The sequence below is a fragment of the Notolabrus celidotus genome, chromosome 4 (genome assembly GCF_009762535.1).
Source record: "Notolabrus celidotus isolate fNotCel1 chromosome 4, fNotCel1.pri, whole genome shotgun sequence".
Classification (NCBI taxonomy): domain Eukaryota; kingdom Metazoa; phylum Chordata; class Actinopteri; order Labriformes; family Labridae; genus Notolabrus; species Notolabrus celidotus.
The window spans coordinates 26141776-26165003 of NC_048275.1; the positions used below are offsets into that span (position 1 = coordinate 26141776).

General features: G+C 40.5%; 1 protein-coding gene across 2 annotated transcripts in view; it reads right to left on the minus strand.

Moving 5' to 3' along the window:
- Positions 1–23228, minus strand: part of LOC117812079 (stromal membrane-associated protein 1-like) — a 135972-nt gene that overhangs the window by 6820 nt on the left and 105924 nt on the right. For both annotated transcript variants that reach the window (XM_034682677.1, XM_034682676.1), the window contains exons 8-9: positions 9935–10130; positions 1520–1743 (exon numbers count right to left, since the gene is read on the minus strand). In XM_034682677.1, coding sequence (XP_034538568.1) covers positions 1520–1743; positions 9935–10130 — 420 coding nt within the window. The remainder of the gene's footprint in view (positions 1–1519; positions 1744–9934; positions 10131–23228) is intronic.

Genomic DNA, 23228 nt, shown 5'->3' on the forward strand with positions numbered 1-23228 from the left:
TTCCACACGCACCTACAGACACGCGCACGCACGCACACACATACATAAAAACACACACATGTGTTGACAGTTTGTGTCCTTTTCTCAGTTTTGATCCTCCGCAGTTATTTCACACTGATTTCACATGCAGAGATCATATCTGTTGCTTTATGATCTGGTCTTTAAAGTAATTTTTTAGAGCTTTTTGGCCAAAACATCCGAAGAGAGACAGGAAATGTGTGGAGTAGCCAGCTGTTAGGATTTTGGAGTCTTATAAAGGGTTGAGGCAGGGATCAATCAAGCGCCACTGTGGTTAGGATTGAAGCCTCTGTACATGAGGAGCATGCTTAAACTGTTAAGCCATAGCTGCGCCCCTTTTTGTGGTCCTTTTGATGATTTAAAAGAGAAAAAAGCATAGCATGCAAATGATGAGGTTAGAGTTCAGAATGCCTACCTGTAAACATGCTCCATAAGAGGATGTTTGAGGCTACCTGGCTGGCAAACCTTTGGTTAAGTATTGATTATTTTGTGGGTGTGTTAAATACTTTATTCTGATAGCTGTCAGGACATGAATCACCTCTGTGATGCGGTTTTGACTTAAGTGGTGTCAGGAACAAATGATCCCACACATAAAACTGATCCAGTCTTCGCCTCTGCCTGTTGACACTGTGGCAAAAACCTGAGTTTCTGTTAGCATTGATCAACTACAAGAGATATGTTTTAAACATTACTCCCTATTTATTTTCTCTGCTAACTAATGTTTTACATCACCTCCACTTTTTTTGCACTCTTTGAAAAATCATGTTTACAAATCAGCTTCAAGATCAATTTAATTTATAGAACTAATCTCAGCTCAATAATGTTCAGTAAGCAAACACTTTCAGTCACTGGCTTTGGTCAAATGTTAAATTACAGTCAATGAAACCAAAACTCTAAATATAATTTTGACCAAATCACATGTTGATTGAAAATGATAAAAACAGATGACATTCTGTTATCGAACATTATTTTACTTCAACTCTTACGTGTCGTTTCTGGCTTGTTTTGAGTTTTGATTATTTCCAGCACTCTACCTTCATCAAAGTATCCCACATATGTATATGGTCATGTGCTTTCTGCAAATGTCATCATGCTGTGCTGTACTTAAGGATGAGACAGTGACTTGACAGAATTAAAGAAAAAATATAAATTATTACTATTGAACCTTGGGTGAAAAAGACTGAAGAGTTCATCAAAGCTGCTCTTTTGGGATTTTTTGAGGTAATGAACAACTGGGGTCATCACTGCCTACATTGAAGCAGAACACTGTGTGAGGCTGTATATAAAGATTAAGGACCATGATAACAGATCTTTCATAGATGGCGTGGAGAAATACATTTATGACATTTTCAAAGATTTTACAAAAAATACAGTAAACATGTAACTGTGCTTCTTAAAAGCTTAACACTGTAGAGTTACATCCATCTTCAACATCAAATTAATAAAGCACCATCAGTCTGTGTGGGAGGTGTTATGTCGCTAACATGTATTTTAGTATTACCTGGCTCATGTTCCACTGTCCTTGCTGCTGTCCTTGCTGCACACTGTACATGTTCTGTCCTTGGTTAGCTGGCATGGTGCCCTGCTGCTGCTGCTGCTGCATGCCCATGTAGCCTCCATTAGGCATCATGGCTCCTCCAACCATGGGAGGGACTGCTCCACCCATCCCTGGAGCGAAACCCTGTGGAGCGAACTGCATCTGAGGCTGGCCCATGTACATCCCTCCTGGAGCAAAGAATAAACACACACAGAGTTTGGTTTAATGACCGAGTCCACTGCTGAGCTGACTTTCAGCTAAACATAAGAGAGATCAGTCACCCTGACAGAAAAAGGTCTCATCTCACACATGTAACACTTTAGTTTTGCCTTGACTACTACAAGACATGAAACAAGAAAGAGTAAAGGAAGACATTCTAGATATATAGTATAAGTGGTTAGTTAGTCTACTAGTAGTCTTGTTATTGTAATATTAAACCTCTTTGTCTGGATAACTCTTTCTAACCCGTTCTTCAGCAATGACTGAAACAGGTTTCACACAATGTGATGAAAAAAAAAAAATCTTTGACTGCTTTTTTAGACACTGATAATCAAATTTCCATCACCACTAACTGCCTATCAATACATAAATAGAACTGAATGAAAGTTGCAGTGTGTAGTATTTATGTTGAAAAGCTGTTATGAGTACCCTCTATGGACCAAAGGGTCTAAATGCACTGCTTCATATGAACTTACAATGCTATAGGATAAGGTATACATAAGAGGAAACAAAACCAACTGTAGTAACAGCTGTACCAGTGGTTCCCAAAGTGGGGGTCTGGACCCCTTGGGGGGTTGCGAGACAATGATTGGGGGGTTGCAAGATGCCTTCCAAAAATCAATAAAAACTTAGAATGATCTAAAATTGTATCTTTTATCCTTTTGTTGTAAAAACATATACAACATTTGTAGCCTAAGGAAATTATCCTGCTATAGCCTTCTTTAAATCAAAAAGATATCTGTAGGTTTTTGGATTGGCCTACTAGTTTTGTGAGCAACATTTAACCACATCAAGACAGTGGGGGTCTCCAGTCTCTGGCATTTTTGGGGTCACAGAATAAAAAGTTTGGGAACCCCTGAGCCATGCAAAGACTGATTATGGTATCTACATTGCAACACGCACATATAACACACACATGCATGCACACAGTATTACCTCTATATTATGTTAATAGGTATATATGAAGTCTCTGTTTTATATTAAAAAAGGTGAATAAATACTTTACCATACAAGAGTAGAAAATGAAAGGACTTCACTAGATGACTTTTAAAAGCCATAAAAATAAGAATTTTAAGACAACATGAGACTTCAAAGTTTCCCATGATTGTGGGCAATGTATTTAAAAACTAAAATCCTCCTCACAAAAGGTAAAACGCAATTGACCTTGTAGAAGTGTGAGTGCGTGTGGTAAAATGTCGTTGTACAACTTCCCAGTTTGTACAAACATTCTAGAATTTTCTGCGACAGCTGTTAAATGTATTTATACTTATTAATATATAGTAATTTGGAAATAAGCACCATCTAATTCAAAGTTGTTCACAATTTAATTTCAGTGATACAAGTCTCAGTGTTAACTTTGAAATTTCCTTTAATGCTAAGAGGCTGTTGTTAAAATGCAGTTAGACTAGTACGTAAAAACACCACTGAACAGAAATCTGAGGGATGGCAGCTTTGAAGTCAGCATGTAAATGCTCGGACTGATTTCATAAACTTGAATGTGATAATAAAACACGAGACATGAGGTTAGCAGCAGGAACACTTTTCTAACTGCCTCTGAAAGTGAACCTGAAGCTGCAGGATATCATTTCATCCTGAAAATATATCACCTATTAGTTTATTTGCCCATCAGGGCTGTGTGTGTCCACTGTGGGAATTTGATAAGAGGAAAAATAAAACATGAATTTATTAGACCTGGAGGAGCAGAGAGATGATTACTTCTCTACACAGAACATTTATCATCTAATATTAGTCAGCTATGATAACTGCATGTACAGAGGACTGGATCTGCAACTGATAGCTAAATAAAGCGCTTTGGCACAATACCTCCTGAGTTTGAAGCCTTTGAATCCTAAGTGGTTAAGCTAAAAGGACCCATACACTAATCAGCCTTGCCGTTATGACCACTGACAGATGAAAGGAGTAACAATGATTACCTCTCTACAATGGCACCCATCAGTGTGTGGGATATGTTAGCAAGCAAGTGAACATTTGGTCCTCAAAGTTGATGAACTGGAGGCAGAAAAAAATGGACAAGCGCAAGGATGTGGGAACTTTGGCTAAAGCCAAACAGTGATGGCTAGATGACTGGGTCAGAGCATCTCCAAAACTGCAGCTTGTGTGGTGTTCCCGGTCTGCAGTGGTCAACCTACCAAAGGTGGTCAGAGAGATTAAAAAAACCCAGGGAAACCAAACTCATGAGTGGCCAAGGCTCGTTGCTGTGCATTTGGAGTGGAGGCTGGCCCACGTGATATACTGGACCACAGAGCAATGGAAGAAAGTGGCCTGGAGAAACACAGCAGTGAGTTCAAGGTGTTGACTTGGTCTCCAAATTCTCCAGATCTCAATCCAATCAAGCATCTGTGGGATGTGCTGGACAACCAAGCCTGATCCACTGAGGACCCCCTTCACAGCTCACAGGACTTAAAAAGATCTGCTGCTCACATCTCTGAGCCAGATACCACGGCACATCTTCAGAGGTCTAGTGGAGTCCATGTCTCATCAGGTCAGGGCTGTTTCAGGCAGGATGGAAGTGAGTGATTTGGGCATTATCCTGGCTCAGTTCCTCTCGGCTTTGATCTCCATCAGCATTTATTTGGATTCGGGGAGGACAATAAGACAGCAGAAAAACCTTCATCCGGATTTCCACTTCTAATCCTGTATACATCAGCGTAATCACTCAGCATAATAATCAATATGCACATGTGCCTGCTGCTTGTTATCCTCCACCATTCAGAAAACACACTAACACTTTCCCACACAATCCAACCATGCCCAGGCTGATCTGTGTGTGTGTAAAAACATCCGCCTACATACAAACACACACTCATAAACAGTGTTAGCAGTTCAGTCTGCACTAATGAGTGTGAGATGAATGTGAATGCGCAGACACTTCTCTATTTTTACTGCTGCAGTAGGATTCTGGTAATCGCAGTGTTGAGTGGACCTGCCCGCTGACCTTTCATCTGCCTCCACTCCCTTCCATTTTTATGATGCATCTTCCCTCTGATGCGTGTGTGTGTGAAAGTGTGTGGGTGTGATTCTCTGTTCATGTGCAAACCTGCATCTGAGTGTGCCTATGATACAGTATGTTCTCTGTATAGGAATACAATATATAAGGGCTGTTTGTTTGTTCCACAGGTAGAGCTCATGTAAGTGAAGAGGCTGTCCATAGATGTAGAGAAAAAGGAGGTGCTGTGGATCCAAACCTCAACAACTATTATTTATTTGCCTGAAGCAGGGCAGGTATCACAGTGATATATATCATTTTAACATAAAAATGACAAAATGGATGTCTGCCCGAGATCCGTCAGATCCACTAAAGGGGAAAATCTGGGAAAATGGCATCATACTCATGAACTCTGGTATAATCTATTCTAACAGCATTCATTTAAAAATGTTTTACATAATTAACCGTTGATGACTATCTACTAAATTAAATATGTTAAGGAAAAATCCTACAAAATGTCCCTGTTGAAGGTAAAAAGTTATAATGGGACTCAAAAAGCACAGGGCCACACAAAACAAAAATGTGATTTTCTATATCGTAGATTTATGGTGGCTTTATTGGCAGACTTATTTGTGTTGAAAAAAGGGAAAAAATAGAATAATTACATTAACATTGATTTGCCATGCTGAATATCAAACTTACACAAAATGTTTGCATATAATTTAGCATTTAAGTTGTTCTGATTCCAGCGTTACCATTTGAAATAACCTTCTACAGCAGTTGAAACTTCTGTAACACTACGTATACATACTTGATAGACACAAGGGTAGTCAGCCTTTCTTAAAGGTCTCATATGATGAAAAACCTAACCTGAACATATAAACTCAAGTCATCCTGAAGTCATCCGGCAAACCTGAGAAAGTATAAGTGAAACAGGCTCCGCTTTAAACTTATTCCAAAAGGAATAACCACAAAAATCGCAAGCGATCAAAGGGAGGGGGGGAAACCAAAATAAAGACGACTAAAACAAAGAGACTCCAAAACCTAAACCAAGCTTTACAATAAGAGAGAAACTAAATCACAGCTGCTAGAGATACCTTAGAAAAAAAACAAAAGACTGGGTTAAAGACCCACCCAACTATCAACTAAGTATTTTCGTAGACCTAAACAGAGAGGGAAACATTTCCAGAAAGGCCTGTTGCACCAGCTGTGCGCAAGTTCAAACGTAGCCTAGTTTGAATGTAATATCTCATTTAGGATGGAGTTTACTTACTAACGTTTTGGGCGTCGCACCAGCTGAGATAGTTCCAACTTTAGCCTAAGTTCCAACTTCATTCTTATACTTGGTCCCTAGTAGGTGTAAAGTCCTCCGTAGAGTACCGGTTGCCATCGAGTGTCGTTTTGAAAGGTGGGATCATTTGGAGGATGAGGAGATACAGAGGGTTCTCCCAGCTATATTACTTCGGCAACTAGTTATCCGCAAGGGATTACATTCTTTGTAAAAATATGATGAGCAAGATTTGCGCTCTAGAATATTAATGTATGTTGTCGTTGATAATTCTACCACTCAATGTCACTGTTATACACACCGTAGATTAAGGATTTAGGCTATAGTTATCACCTTACTATGACACTTTATGAAGATTTACATGCCTTCTGTTGTTCTGTGACAGTAACGTAAGTTTGCTTCAGCTGTCGGTCAGTTCTGAGACGATTGGGCACGAAAGATAAAAATGTAACAACCCCTGAATCAAAATTGGTGCTTTCCTCTGATTGGCTGCAGGAAGTGTAAACATCATATTTGCGACAATGTTTTGATTAGTTTGGACGTTACGGTCTACTAGTTAAGATGAACCTTATGTCTCCGTGGTGCAACCAAACAATGACCCAACTTAAGTTACAAACTAACTAGTATCAACGATTGGTTTAGTAAGGACTTTACACCCTAACTTGGGACACAACTTACGCACAGCTGGTGCAACAGGCTGCAGGAGTACATATAAGCTTCCCACACTTGCTACAGATCAGGGGCAATCAGACACACACATCTGACCCTGCACTATGATGTTTGGTTCACCACACTCAGAGTTGCAAAACTGAGTGCCCCTCACACAGACACGCCATCTGCCCTGTTGTTGGTTGCCAACCAAACTAAGACAAATGTCTGTATTCTGCCTCAGCAGCGAAGGACCGAAGAAAACAGTGGAGGAGAAAAATGAACAGATTATCATAAATATTTTTAGAAATACAACAGAACATTGTTCACAATGTAAAGATCACAAATTATTCACTTTTTGTTTTAGAGCTTTTCCTTTGAAAAAACAAAACGCATCTGTGAAAGCATCTGCTTTCATAAATTTTAATTTCCAATTTGTTCATAGCTCAAGTGCTGTCAAATTCCACTGTGCATATTTATGGGTTATTTGTTTATTCATATCTTTAATCAATGATGTTTTATGAGCTTCACCAATATTGATTTCTCTATGGATACTGTATGTGATATGTAAGCTTGTGATGTGTGTGTGGATGTTGTTGAGTATGTGAGCTAAATAAAGGTCCTTAGTGATAAATACAGTTTTCTGAATTCAATTACTCATTGAAATACTCTTAAATACTGAGATGTAAAACTGCAGTTACTCTCAAAAACAATGCACAGATCTATGATTAAAAGTTTTCATTCATATATTCCTGGTACTGTTTTTTGGTTTGTAAACTTTGAAATGAAACATCACACCTCTTTCTTTGATATCCACTGTGGAAAGAGAGAGAGAGAGAGAGAGAGAGAGAGAGAGAGAGAGAGGGGCAATGTGAGAAGAGAGTAGGGGATGACATTCACTAAATCCTGTCAGGGACGGGGATTGATCTTGTGATCTCTGTACTGAGGACTGTAGCCTCTGTAGATATTAACACATCTGAAATAATGAGGAAGACAAAAGATAGTGTGCTGAAAATGTCAAAGTAAACAACACGTTTATGTTTGAACCCCCTGTAAGAAGCTTTTATCTAGCAGAGAAAAAACAAGAAAAAACAGGGAGACCTCTTTATGACCTAAAGATGACAATGATAATCTTCAACAAGATTAACATCCTACAAGGTGTGTAACTCATGTGAGGGGGGAGTGTCAGACCAGACAGCATGCTGAAGAATTTTTTTTTTTTTTTTTTAATTTTCATGTCAAATATTCACAGTGTGTGACAATTTGACCATTAAAAGAGAGAAGCGGGAGGATTTTTGTTTTTGTTTTTGTTTGCAGAAATCACCTCTTACACACAGACAGGACAAAATCAGCAAAAGGATGAGGTCTCACTTTCTCCACAGGGGGCGCCAAAACTAACAATAGTAGTTACTCATAGGAGCTTTAAATGAGCCATGTACTGAATAATTGAAGATGTGCTGATGGTAGTTGACTTTTAACTAAAATCTACAACCATGAAGTCAGGCATTGGTATGTGGGCTATGTTTTATGTGACTCATCAGAGAGTGACATAGCACGTCTCAGCTCTGTCCCAGAAGCATCTCCCCTTGTATTTCGATACTGGTGCAAGGCATTGTGAAGTTCATGCGTGATCTTGTGATCTTGTGAGTCCAGCTGCTGCTTTAAACACACTTCCTGTAGCGCAGGGCATTATTGATTAAAACTTTTAACTACTAGTTGAACAAAAACTCACAGGGAAAATGGTAACCAAGGTCGTAAATGATATGAAATTATTCATTTTCAGTAGACAGTATTATTAGTATCTCACTTCTCTTTGCATCCAGTGGAGTGGATCCTCAACTCAGTATTAACTTGCTTAGTTTCCTAACGTAGAGTCTCTGATTTTTACCTATATTGCATTGTATTTTGGCCACTTGGAGGCATTTCAACAAACTCCTAACAAAAGACTTTTAGCTTTACACCATAATAAAGTTGATTTGGCAAACATGTTTGCAAACAGTTAATTATTTACACACACCACATAAAGCAAAATTTACTGGTCATTAAGATATGTGTATCTTGGGTGTTATTTCATAATACTTAATAAGATTCTTAAGCAGCTCAATGTATTTAACATTTTAATTTAACAGCCAGATACTAACTTAATTTTCTTACTTTTCTGAAAACAGCTGCTTGCTTCTTATAAAGAGGCTTATAAGAGTGACGAGAGAGGAGTAAAGCAGAGCAGTGAGCTACAAGATGCCAAACGCACTTTAGGATTAAGAGAAACTGTGGATTTGATTCAGTTTTTGTCTCAATTGATTACATACAAAAAAATAGTTAGCAAACTTCTGTTTGTTGTACATCAGATTTTGTGTATCAGACTTAATAGTAAGTTCTGTAAAGTTGAAGTATAGGACACACTTTTAATACCTCTTTAGTCATCTCTAAGATGAGCTGCATCCTGACGACCGATTCCAATAAAATGCAGAGAGGTATTTTAGTCTGAGGAAGAAAGTGACCGCTTAGCTGCTGAAGCGTGCTGGATACACAGGGATGAAGACAAGTCCAGCAATGTCACTTTACAGCACCTCTCTCCCTCTTTAGGTCATAATAATGTCAGTGGTATAATAATAATCCAAACTGAGGCTACACTTTTACTTAATAAATCTCATGGAGTGCTGGTTTGATTGAAAAGGCTCCTCCATTTAAGACGACAAATTACCAGCCGAGAGGGGTGACGTGAGTCTCAGTCAATTGCTTGCACATGGGGTACGTCCATACCTCACAAATACCAACGCTATTTCCACTACGCTCAACTACCGCACCTAGCAAAAACAGATACAGAACAAAAAACGGTACTAGAAGGGCTACACAGTTGCAGAACGTGTACATTGTGAATGGGATTTTTCATTCAGGAAGACAAACCTTTTTCCCTCTGGGACACATCAGGAAACAGATACCGGTTTGACTTAATTTCTGTATTTCAGGGTAAATACTGTGTGTCAGAGTGTTGGTACACCCTTCCTGACAATCACTTTCAATCAAGATGAGACTATAGTCCATGTGACAGGAAAGTATGAGCAACAGTTGGGTGCAGTCAAGGCGAAAAGGTGAAGATCAGACTGAGTACAATCAATGTTGCAAACACACAAACGGAGAGCTATGGTGTTACCTAGTGTGAGGACTGATTTTTTGTAAAAGCGATGAAGCCTGGCTGACTCAATGTGGGGTTAACACTGACACTGTGGATGTGTGTGTGTGTGTGAGAGTGTGTGTGAGAGTGTGTGTGTGATACCTTGTCCAGGAGCAGGCTGTTGCTGGCTCTGGGGCTGACTGCCCACTGAGGTGCTGGCATACAGAGACAGGATGGAGTCTTTAGATAAAAGTTTCTTCTGCTCCGCCTTTGTGGTTGTGGAGGTGGAGGTAGAGGAGGAGGCCGAGGAGGAGGTGGAGGGGTCTGCCGCTGAAGGTGCTGCTGTACTGGAACCAGACTGTGATGGACAGGAGGAGATATAGGGAGAGGGAAAAGTCATGAAATATGTATAGTATCAGCCAAACATATTTACTGTCTCATGTTGTGATGTGTGCCTGCTCCTGGTCACTTTACACATGCATTCATAAAACAGGGAGAGAGCAGCTGAATGCACCAAGAGAGGGCTGGATACCTTTTGCATGCTTGTGCAGATTAGTCTAACTCAGTTGTTCTTGAAATGGGGGTCCGCGAACCATAGCGTGGGGGTCCGTGAAATAATTTGAATACATTTCTAATAAATTATAAAATTGTGCTGTGTCATTACAAAACAGCATACACCATTGTTATGATACCATTTGGTGGCTCGAAGGGATATGTGAGTCTTCCTACTGTTAATTTTCTGAAAGCGTTTAAGATCAATTACTTGAAAAGTATAAGTGTTGTCATGTTGAGTCCACAAGGAATTAAATGAATGACTTGGCTCCCAAAGAAGAGCCGGCTCTTTCGACTCCCGAACGGCTCTTAATTTAGGATCTTTTGTAGCCGTTTGTTTTACCTTAACTTTGCAAAAAATAATGGTTTGTGTTGAAAACCCTTTTACGTACAGTGTTTTTATGAGAAGCCTTATAATTGCCCAATTTTGTGCATTTATTCTGTTACAAAACCATTCTTACCCTGATCCTAGGGTTAGAATTATGGATAGGGTTGTGATTAGGGTTAGGGTTAGGATAGAGGTAGGGTTAGGGTTAGGGTTGGGGTTAGGGTTGGGGTTAGGGTTTGGGTAAGGGTCAGGGTTAGGGTTAGCGTTACAACCAGAACTAAACTATAGCAAATAGAACCAGAACCAGACTCAAGCAAACAGAACCAGAACCAAACACAACCAGAACCAAACACAACCAGAACCAAACCAGAACCGAGCCATAACCGAGCAAAAGCCGAACCAGAACCGAACCAGAACAGAACACAACCAAACACAACCAGAACCACACAGAACCAGAACCAAACCGAACCAGAACCGAACCAGATCTGAAGCAGAACCGAACCAGAACCAAAGAGGGAACCGAACCCGAACCGAGCCAAATCCGAACCAGAACCGAACCAGAACCAAAGGTTTAGGGTAATGGTTAGGGTTGTTTGCTTGAGTTTGGTTCTGGTTTTGGTTCAGTTTGTTTGAGTTCTGTTCTGGTTCGTTTCTGGTTCTGTTCTGGTATGGTTCTGGTTTGGTTCTGTTCTGGTTCGATTCTGGTTCAAGTATGGTTCGGTTCTGGTTTGTTTCAGGTATGGTTCTGGTTCGGTTCGGTTCCGGTTCGGTTCTGGTTCAGTTCTGGTTCAGTTCTGGTTCAGTTCTGGTATGGTTCTGGTTCTGGTTCGGTTCGGTTCTGGTTTGGTTCTGGTTCAAGTCTGGTTCGGTTCTGGTTCGGTTCTGGTACGGTTCTGGTTCGGTTCGGTTCTGGTTCAGTTCTGGTACGGTTGTGGTTCGGTTCGGTTCTGGTTCGGTTCTGGTACGGTTCTGGTTCGGTTCGGTTCTGGTTCGGTTCTGGTTCGGTTCTGGTTCGGTTCTGGTTCGGTTCCAGTTCGGTTCTGGTACGGTTCTGGTTCGGTTCTGGTTCGGGTCTGGTTTGGTTCGGGTTCGGTTCAGGTTCGGTTCTGGTGCGATTCCAGTTCGGTTCCGGTTCGGTTCCGGTTCGGTTGTGGTGCGATTCCAGTTCGGTTCCGGTTCAGTTCTGGTAGAGTTTGATTCTGGTTCTGTGTGCTTAAGTTAAGTTCTGGTTCTAACCCTAACCCTAACTCTAATCCTAACCCTAACCCTAATCCTAACCCTAACCCTAACCCTAACCCTAATCCTAACCCTAACCCTAACCCTAATCCTAACCCTAACCCTAATCCTACCCTAACCCTAATCACAACCCTAACCCTAATCCTAACCCTAATCCTACCCTAACCCTAATCACAACCCTAACCCTAACCCTAACCCTAACCCTAACCCTATACTAACCCTAACCCTAGTCCTAATCCTAACCCTAACCCTAATTACAACCCTAATCCTAACCCTAACCCTAATCCTAACCCTAAACCTAACCCTAACCCTAATCCTAACCCTAACCCTAAACCTAACACTAACCCTAATCACAACCCTAACCCTAATCCTAACCCTAACCCTAACCCTAACCCTAATCACAACCCTAACCCTAATCCTAACCCTAATCCTAACCCTATTCACAACCCTAACCCTAACCCTAATCCTAACCCTATTCACAACCCTAACCCTAACCCTAACCCTAACCCTAACCCTAATCCTAACCCTAACCACAACCCTAACCCTAACCCTAACCCTAATCCTAACCCTAACCCTATTCACAACCCTAACCCTAACCCTAATCCTAACCCTAATCCTAACCCTAATCCTAACCCTATTCACAACCCTATTCACAACCCTAATCGTAACCCCAACCCCAACCCTAATCCTAACCCTAATCCTAACCCTAACCCTAATCCTAACCCTAATCACAACCCTAACCCTATTCACAACCCTAACCCTAACCCTAACCCTAATCCTAACCCTAACCCTAATCCTAACCCTAACCCTAATCACAACCCTAACCCTAACCCTAATCCTAACCCTAACCCTAATCCCAACCCTAACCCTAATCACAACCCTAATCCTAACCCTAACCCTAATCCTAACCCTAACCCTAATCACAACCCTAATCCTAACCCTAACCCTAATCACAACCCTAACCCTATTCACAACCCTAACCCTAACCCTAACCCTAATCACAACCCTAATCCTAACCCTAACCCTAATCACAACCCTAACCCTATTCACAACCCTAACCCTAACCCTAACCCTAATCCTAACCCTAACCCTAATCCTAACCCTAATCCTAACCCTATTCACAACCCTAACCCTAACCCTAACCCTAACCCTAATCCTAACCCTAACCCTAACCCTAACCCTAATCCTAACCCTAACCCTAACCCTAATCATAACCCTAGGATCAGGGTGAGAATGATTTTGTAACAGAATAAATGCACACAATTGGTCAGTTATAAGGCTTCTCATAAAAACACTGTTAAAGGGTTTTCAACACAAACCATTAGTTTTTGTAAAGTTAAGGTAAACCATACGGCTACAAGAGATCCTAAATGAAGAGCCGTTTGGGAGTCAAAAGAGCCGGCTCTGCTTTGGGAGCCGAGTTAAAAGAGCCGGCTCTCTGAAAAGAGCTGAACTTCCCATCACTAAAGCACATGCTTACTACCATTTGCACTCTTAGTTTCCCTTGGAACTTTTTGTATTGTAAAACGTATCAATGTAAATCCTTCAGACCTGTACCATAGTGATAAACAGATAACACTTCAATTTGAATCAAGTAAATACCACTTGTATACTTTAAAACAGAGGGTCATTTCATTCCTTGTGGACTCAACATGACAGCATTTATACTTTTCAAGTAATTGATCTTAAACGCTTTCAGAAAATTAACAGTAACAAGACTCACATATCCCTTCAGACACCAAATGGTATCAGAACAATGGTGGATATGCTGTTTGTAATGACACAACACAATTTATCATTTATTAGAAATGTATTGAAATTATTTCACGGACCCCCATGCTATGGTTCGTGGACCCCCAGGGGTCCCAGGACCCCACTTTGAGAACAACTGAGCTAGAGTACGGTAATTGAGCCAAATGTACCATAAAACAGAAACAATATACCCGTTTTCTGTGAATGCATGATTATGAAGAGAAGGAGAAAAGATGTGTCTTTTCCAGCACAGAGTGAACTCAACTTTCAATGAATGGGGATGTGTTTTGTTAATAGGGTCAGGTCACATGCAGCCATGTTGGAATAATTTTCCAGGACTATATGTGATTTTCCAGGACATTTTACTTTTTCTCCCATTTTCCAGGTGTTTTCCAGCACTGGAAAACTGGTCAACTGTTTTCCAGGTTTTCCAGGTTTTCCAGGACGCGTGGGAACCCTGCAGGGGTTCCCAAACTTTTCGGCCCGCGACACCATAAATATTGGTGCCAAAGATTTGCGACCCCAACTGTCCCTCAAAGTGATTTAATGTGGCTACATTTAGCTGGTCTTCAGAAAATTAGCCTACCTACATGAGCATGTGGCTGTGTGTCCTGTGCTGTTATGAATTAACCTGCTGCTACTGATGCTTTTGATAATTAACTGTTCACTAACTCTAAACTTAGGAGTCATCTAGAAAAAAAGAAAGGCAGGAAACTCATTACATTTTCTATTTTCAAGGCTTTATTTCAAGTTTAGCTACTCTTTTTATTTATATTTTTTACTATAAAAGGGTAAAATGTACTATTTTTAGATAACTTAAAAAAAATAAAATAAAAAACATTCTGGAAGACATCTCACAACACCCAATTTGTGTTTCACAACCCCCAAGGGGGTCCCGACCCACACTTTTGGAACCTCTGGGTTAAAGGATATAACTCATCTCAATTCTATGAGTCTTTAATGTTAAACAAGGAAGTGACAAGAGTAAAGATGATTCCAATATTAACAAAGTTACACCACAAGTTGTTCATTAAGAGAATTTCAACTAAATGTAAAATGCTGTTAAAAAAGAGGCAGCTGCATTAGTACATTAAATAATTGACCACAACTTCATTAAATTCTTACAGAGGGGGTATTGTGCTCATTTTTTAGGCTTTATTTGGTCCCTCTTTAGCTTTGTAGTGGCTTTATATGACTTACAACTGAATACAACTCTACTTATCTCGAGCTGGTGTCATTGAAACCTCTCATTTCAGAGTCTTTCTGAAAGACTTCATATCAGCTATTGTTCCTTAAACATGTATGAAAATTGCAGCAGTTTCGCTTTAACATATCACATATATTTAGCGTCTAGTTAACATTTTTTGTCTTTAGCCCATAATTGTAAAAAAAAAAAAAATCTTACACAGTAAATATCAAGGTGGAAATACTGGAAAACAGTGACAAAAGGGATTAAAAATGGAGGAGAAGAGCTGGAGTTGAACAAAAGAAAGTAGAGAACAGAGGAGACAATGAGGGAAAGTATTGTCACTGATAGTGAGACAGATGACATTAATTAGGCCGATGCAGAGAGAGGTAGACATGGAGTATTTCAGACATGGACAGACACACAAACACATCCGGCTGCTTTACTCACACACACCATTTCATTTTTTTCATAAAACCTTTCACACCCATTATTTCTAATGGATGAAGCTGCCAAAAAAAGTAACACCTGCTTAAGAGCTCCACATAAGTGAGGTTGTGTGTGTGTGAATGTTTGTGTGTGTTTGTGAGTATATGTGTGTGAGTGAGAGGGGAGAGTGGAGAGAGTGGGGAGGTGATAGTCAGCTGGAGTTCATGCATAAGATAAGGGGAGACAACGTGATAAACACCCACACATGCATGCACGCACGCACACACACACACACACACACACACACACACACACACACACACACACACACACACACACACACACACACACACACACACACACACACACACACACACACACACAAAGATGATCTTGAGTCTGTTGTGCTCAACTGCTTAGCAGACAGTGCTGCTCCCCTCTGTCTCTCCCTGCTGACTTCCTTTAAATGCAGCGAGGAAGGAGAGAAGAGGTGGAACACAAAAAGAAAAGCTAGAGGAAGGACAGAGAAGAAGGAGAGAGTGTAAGAGTGGAGAAGAGAAAGGACAAGTCAAGGAAAGTTGAGCAGAAGGGAGAAAGAAGAGAAAAAAAGTATGGGGGTGGAATGGGCTGAAAGAAATAGGAGTAGAGAGAAAGGTTAGGATAAAGGTGAGGAAGGATAGAACAAGTTAGAAAAGGGAAAGAAAAAAAGACAAAAGATGCAGAGAGGGGAGAGAGGAAAAAAAGGAAACGGGAGGGGGGATGAGCAGAAAAGATGGATAACTTGTCATGCACGCACACACACAGACACAGAAACACACCAACACACACACAGACACAGAAACACACCAACACACACACACACACACACACACACACACACACACACACACACACACACACACACACACACACACACACACACATACACAAACACACTCAGGGTCCATTTTTCTCTCAAGTGAAGCCAATTAAGGTGAGTCAGGTGTTGAAGGCGGCAGGATGGAGCATCCATTCCATTAATAGCAGCAGCACATTAGCATGATACCTGCTCCTGAACAGAGAGTGAACAGAAGGTGAGAAGAGGCAGCAAAGTGTCCTCACCTGATCCGTGTGATGTCAGACAGCTATATTACACGACTCAATGAGACACCTAAGCCTATTTGCTGCAAAGCTTATTCGTAGAGCCGAAAAATACACTTAACAGACTTCAAATCCCTTAAAAACTGCAGTAATCACCATCCATTCAGCTCTGTCTTCAGGACATGTTTGTGGAACGGACAGTGTGACTCAGACAGACTGAACCGGCTCTGAACTTGTGTGATAAGAACATTACCTACAATGATTTAAGAAGGGGGCAACATGTGGAATTTTATCCAGAGAAAAGTGCTCGGAGGTGGGCTGAGTTTAATTAACTTTGAACTGAGATATGGTCAACAACTTTTCACTGCACATTTGCAGACGTATGGCCTTTTCAGTGTGAGCAGATATTGAAAACCCCAATAGAGAATTAATATCACACCCTGCAGTTTCTCTCACAGTTAAAGTGACTTTGAGCTCGTTTTTTTCTGAAACCCTACTGATTAGCTTCACTCTCACTGCTCTCATCAGGGCTGTTGGACGTTAACCTGTCTCTGATTCAACGGTTTATATGATATCATGAAGGTACCCAAAAGCAGCCTCTTAAAATGCACTAAGCAACTGTTTTCTGGAAATCTTAATGCATTCAACAGTACTCTGGAGTTTAACTTCCAAAGACATATTATTAAGTATTTGCTTTAATGGACCCTTTAGCAGTTCCTTTTAGTGTCAGCAACCCTTAGTGTCAATACAACATATTGTGTCTGCTTCGAGTTCCTCTCCTGATTTGTTTTGAGCTACACTTAAGCATCTTCTTTAATGTATCATTTAGTATCTGTTTCTTAAGTACCTTTTTAGTCCATTTTGAGGTAACCTTGGCTACAATTTTACCATCAATTTGGAAGAAACCCTAAGCATATTGTTAAATGCAATGTAAAAGTATCTTTTAGCAAATTTTCAAAGTACCTGTAAGTCCATTTCATCAAGGTTCCATTTAGCATCTTCTTTGATACGACTTAATACTATTACCTTTATGAACCTGTTTCAAGGTACCATCTGTTGTCTTATTTGAGTTTCTATTAAGTGTCTACATTATGGTACCCATTAGTGTTTGCACAAAAGTAGCCTTAATGTGTGTTTTTAGTTAGCCAAAATAGGCTGCTTCATGGTACCTTTTTGTCTATTTGAAGGAACGTAGAGTGTCTTTTTGGGAAAACAGTTTCTTGAAGCACTTTAAGCGTCTCTTTGATAGATTCTTTAACATATTTATTAAGTTACAATCTTTAATCTGCATCAAGATACCAATTTGAGTCAGTTTTAACATACCCTTGATAATCCATTCCAAGGTACCCTGTATTGGCTGGTTCAAGGTATTTAGAACTCATCTTTAGGTATCCTACAATGTCTGCTTCAAGGTACTTTTATTACAGTTCAAGAGAACCTTAAGCATCTGTTTCAAGGTACCATTGAGAATTTGCATCTCAGGTACTTTTCCTTGAAATGTTCTTGTAGTGTGTTTAGATATAAAGCTTTGCTTTAGTTTTTTTAATGAATACTTAAGCACATTTTTTAAGGCATCATATACTGTAGCATCCATCTCAAGATACCTTTGGTCCCAATTTTCTGGTACCATCGAGCATCTAGTTTAACATACCCTCTATTGTCTAATTTAAAGTAGATTTTAGCCTCTTTTATTTTTTTCAACACACACTTTGGATCAAACAATTACTAAGGGTTGTCAGTTTTACACGTGACTGAAACATGGTTTCTCGAGTGAAGTCTTGTATTGTTTTGCATCTATGTCTGACAACCATGCCATGCTCACAATTTGTTTGCTATGTCTATGTAAGGTAAGACTTCCAAATTGTCTGACAACTAGTCGGTCTATCTTAGTTACAGTGCATTTCTTTTCATAAGCATACAGAGTAAGAAAACAGCCTGTAGGGACAGAGACAACCAGTAAAGTATTGATTTGATACATTTTATTACATTACATAGATTTAGTGGCAATCTGTCCAGTGTTTGATTCTCTGGTAGCCTTGCAGGACGAGATCTTAATTTAGTGTTTCTTAACTACATATGGATCAAACCACCGAATGTACAATTAATGTCTGGCCTGCCCTACAACACAGGACACATGCTCAATGAAACTGTGTTCTTGGAGCCATGGGCTGTGTTCCTGTAGCTTCTGAAAACATCCATTAAGTATTGTGACTGTATGTGTTTTAGTAATACTGTGAGGCAAATGAGACTGCAAACCGGTGCATGTGTTTCAAGAAATTCAAGCCTCTTTAAGCACAAATGAAATTGCTTAACACTTCACATTTCCCACCAGCCTCTCAGATCTCTTGCCATCTGTGACTGCCAAACACTCTAGGAGTATTAGCTCCACTTTCACTGAAAGAATAGCGATGCAATCCAGCAGATATCCTGTGAAAAGCCAAACAGGTGGCACAAGATGTAAAACCAAGACATACATCAGTCTGACGTCACTTCTCAGGAAATGGAAAAAAAAGGAAAGTATGTCACATGTGCATCCACCCTTTAGTTTGTGTCTTTCTGAGTCTCTCACACACACAAACATCGTCCACATAGTGTGTGGAGTGTTGCTGGGCTCCTAGCAGCACATTGTGTAACAGAAAGCCTCTTCAACAAGGCTCCATTCTTCTTCACAGCCAATGTTGGTGTTGATGGGAGCAGCCAGAGCTCTGAATTACCACTCTGACAGCCTTTTCCTCACTGTCTCTATTCATAGACCTCTAAAGCCAACACACACACACACACACACACACACACACACAAACACACACACAAACACACACACACACACACACACACACACACACACACACACACACACACACACATACAAACACATACATGGGGACACATACGTGGGAACACACTCTACGCTATTGCCCTCCCTACGGTTTCCCATCAATGCTTCAAATGCTCATATACTCCCCTCTGATAGACCATCTGTGGCTTTAAACCACACTGGGATCTCTCTCTCTCTCTCTCTCTCTCTCTCTCTCTCTCTCTCTCTCTCTCTCTCTCTCCCTCTCTCCATCTCCCTCTCTCTCTCTCTCTCTCTCGCTCTCTCTCTCTCTCTCTCTCTCTGTGTGTGTGTGTGTGTGTGTGTGTGTGTTGTGTGTGTGTGTGTGTGTGTGTGTGTGTGTGTGTGTGTGTGTGTGTGTGTGTGTGTGTGTGTGTGTGTGTGTGTGTTGCAGGATTTGTGCTAATTTACTGAAAACAAAAGCAAAGCTTGCCTCGGAAATCTGAATTCAAGTGAGAGACCGAGCAAGGAACAGGATGGAGGAAAGTAAAGAAGGAAAACAATTGGGAGGAAGGATAAGAAGCTGATCACTTCATTACCTCATCTTTAATCCCTCAACTATGTTTCTCACCCCTTATCCCATCCCTGGATTCAACTACATTTCCTTGCTTTTTTTATTCCTTCTTCAGTTCACTCCACCTCCATGCTTCACGACTTTCTCTTGTCCTGTTTCCTACATCCTCTTCTTTCATCTCTCTCCAGCTCATTCTTGTTCCCTCTCACTTTGCTCCCGCTTAGTCCCAAAATACAAAGTACTGCTAGAAACTTTCACTTTAAGTTATAGGATATTAAAGGGTGTTTCATGTGGATGTCCAGTCAGTGTTTATGGAAATTACAGCCAACTAAATCAATAAGCTACATACTTCTAAGGTGAAATTGAAGTTCTCCTCTTGCTGAGTCATGCCTAAAGTGCCTAGTTGCAGGACAGGATGTTGTTCCGTTTTTCCCTTTCAGAGATGGTTGGGGTTCAGTAGCTTCTCAGGCTGCTCTCACACCTGTGCCCACTAACTGTCATTATTTACCTACTCTCAAGTCCAGTCTGAGACAGAAATGAATGTTTTTGCCACATTGTCAACAGGCAGAGGTGAAATATGTCTGACTCCTTTCTGTGGATTGATCTGATAAGATGTGTGATTAAGTTGTCCTTAGATTCACTTTTGTTGTTGACAATTAATTACCTTTCTTACAGGTCTTTGTCCAATCAGAAACAAGGTATCTCACACAGCTTGGTAATAAATAAGAAAGCAGGGTAATAATGTCAAAAGATACCATCATTTCAGAGGAACAACTGTTTTTTGCAGCAGTGTTAAGCCTCTCCAAGAGAAAAGGGATTCAGAGAACATCTGCAGTCTAGTTCTGCAACCTCTGCAAGTCGGCTCCTGGACTCATTCCTGGAGTGAAGGAGAACAGCTCAGTCACAGAATTTATTTGAGAGCAGTCAGAGCTCTTGATTTGAGGATTTTCTGTCCACCAAGTGCTCAAAAACTAAAACAAAACCACATCTATCACTCATAACAGTGTTACATAATAGTCTTAATACAAGAGAAAAAAGAAAGGGAGCATGAGCAGACAAAGCAAAGATATAGAAAGTATACACGAGGCACAGACAGCAGTGCAAACAGAGAACAAAGAGAGCAGATGGAGGTGGGAAAGTTGATGCTGTCTGAGTTCAATGCAGCCAAACTCCCACAAAAAACAGTCTTCAGAAAACAAAGAGTAATATAAAGCTGCAGTGCTTTTGCAGTTCAATGATCATCAACTTGAATAACGACTGTGATGAAGACAGATTGAACCTCTGGGTAAAATGCTCCGTTTTGAGACAGTGATCAGACAATTCTTCCATTAGTGGGTTAATTGCTTCGTTTTTGTTCTCATCTCATACTCATTGCATATTTATTTACAGGTGTATCACCTCAACCTTCTTTGACTGCTGCAAATTCCCTCTGAGCTCTTCTAATACTTTCTGTTTGGGAGGGAAAACACTACCACTTGAAGATTACCTGACCTCAGTAAATCCAGCTGAATGTAAAACCATCCTCAGTAAACATGTCTCCTAAGTGCACAATCCTCTCATACACACACAGATGCACCATGCAGTCACAAAATGAATGTAAAAATGTGACTCCTGTGTAATGCACAGGCAGAATCAAATCATAACAAAACTTAGTTAATCTGGTCCTGGGGGCTCCTATTGATTACTCACAAAGCAGTAATCTCTGTGAGCTTGGCAGCTTAAGGGTAAAAATACAGAAACAGGATTGGTGGTGGAGCGTCCAGCCTGTGCTCCTGGTGTGTCTGTGCCATTGCTCAGGGCTTCTGGGTCATCATGCTCCATCTCTCATGTGTCCCTCACTTTTCCAATAATCGTTCACTTCTGGCCTGCTGCTCTAAAAAATATTTTTCTTCTTACTCGCTCTTTGTCTCATCTATCACTCTTTCTCCCATTTTTAATCCCCCTATCCTCCTTCACTACTTTCAGTTCTATATTTATGGCATTTCAATGCCTTACTTTTTCCTTATTTTTTACATTCTTAAGACGTCTTGGAACAACCCCTGTAGTAAGCACACTTTCACAGAGTGGGAAATGAATGGAAACAGAGGACAAGACGAAGAGAGAGACGGCGTGTGTGAAAGAGAGAAAGAGAGAAGAGGGAAAGCTGGGGATAACACAAATCCTCCCCCTCCTACAAGGCTGTAATCGTATTTTTATAATTGACGTATTTGCAGATAGGCGAGAGCTCCCCAATGCCGGTTAATAGCTGCACGAATCAGCAGGCTGCCAGCTTCCTATTTCTTCCCGCATCCAGCTAATCACAGCTGTAAAGCAATATCCGCCTGCTAGATCCCAAATTCATCACCCTGAAAGAGTGTGAGTATGTATGTGTGTGTGCGCGTATGTGTGTAAGGTTAGGTAGATGGGCTCTGACTTTTGAAGCAGTCTTCTTGTACGTAAAGTTTACACATAGGAGAGGAAAATGAACTGACAATGGCATTGTTGGGACAGTGAAGATTCATACAGTTGAAGTTTAAGCAAGTGTAACTTCCAAGCTGCAAAATATCAAAACTTTGTGACGATCTTTGGTCTCTCATAAAGAGGAAACCTTTAGTGCTCAAACCTGATGGTTCAGCTTTCACCTTCCTAAATGTCAACTCATTGAGGTGCTGGTTTAGCTCTGTGGTTTAAACTTGCACCCAATGCACAGAGGCAATATTCCTCGCTGCAGCGGACTCTAGTTTTAACTCGCAATGACCCTCTGCTGTCGTAGCTCACTCACTCTCCTCCCCACATCCAACAAAAGCAAAAATAACCCAAAATAACATTTTAAAAAATGTAAACCTGTCTTGCGAAGAGCAACAGCTTTGGCCGTCAAGCTTAGGGAGGTCAGGTAAACAGACCTTGTAGATGAGGCCACAGGGTATCCTGAAGTAGACGCTGAACAGGCACTACCATGTGCATCTGAATGAGACACTGAGAAGAGGCCGTGACAAAGCATTGTGATTTAAAAACCTGTGATGAGGACACGCTCCAAAGTTAGGCCTGATGGTCGCCCACCATGAAAAGTCCTCTTCATTGAAATTATTTTTTCCTTATACAGAAGCTATAGTTTGTCAGACCTGTTAGTTACAGACAGACAAACACACAGAGGCAACTGCAAGCTAACCTTCAAACTGAAACAGAGGCACTGTGAGATATCTGTACTTCTTTTCAATACTGCTGGAAATGTCAGTGAAAGTCATTCTACAGGATGTAGTTTAGACACAGATAAAGACACGAAACATCACTCCTGGTGAGTCTAAATCAAAACTTGGGGCCCTTTGTGGTGTATGTGTTAATGTGCTATTTGTAATCTCTACACAGAGCCCTTATCAAGACAGTCACACATTCTATTTTTTACAAATGTTGATCCAAAATTTCAAATGTGCTGTTTTAAGACCCTCTGCATGACTTTTATTTAAACCATGTTGTTGTTGTTGACTTCATTATTGGCTTTCATTTTTCAAGATCAGCTTCAAAAGCCTTAACAGTTCATCACTTGCTTTATAGTTTCTACTGTGATAA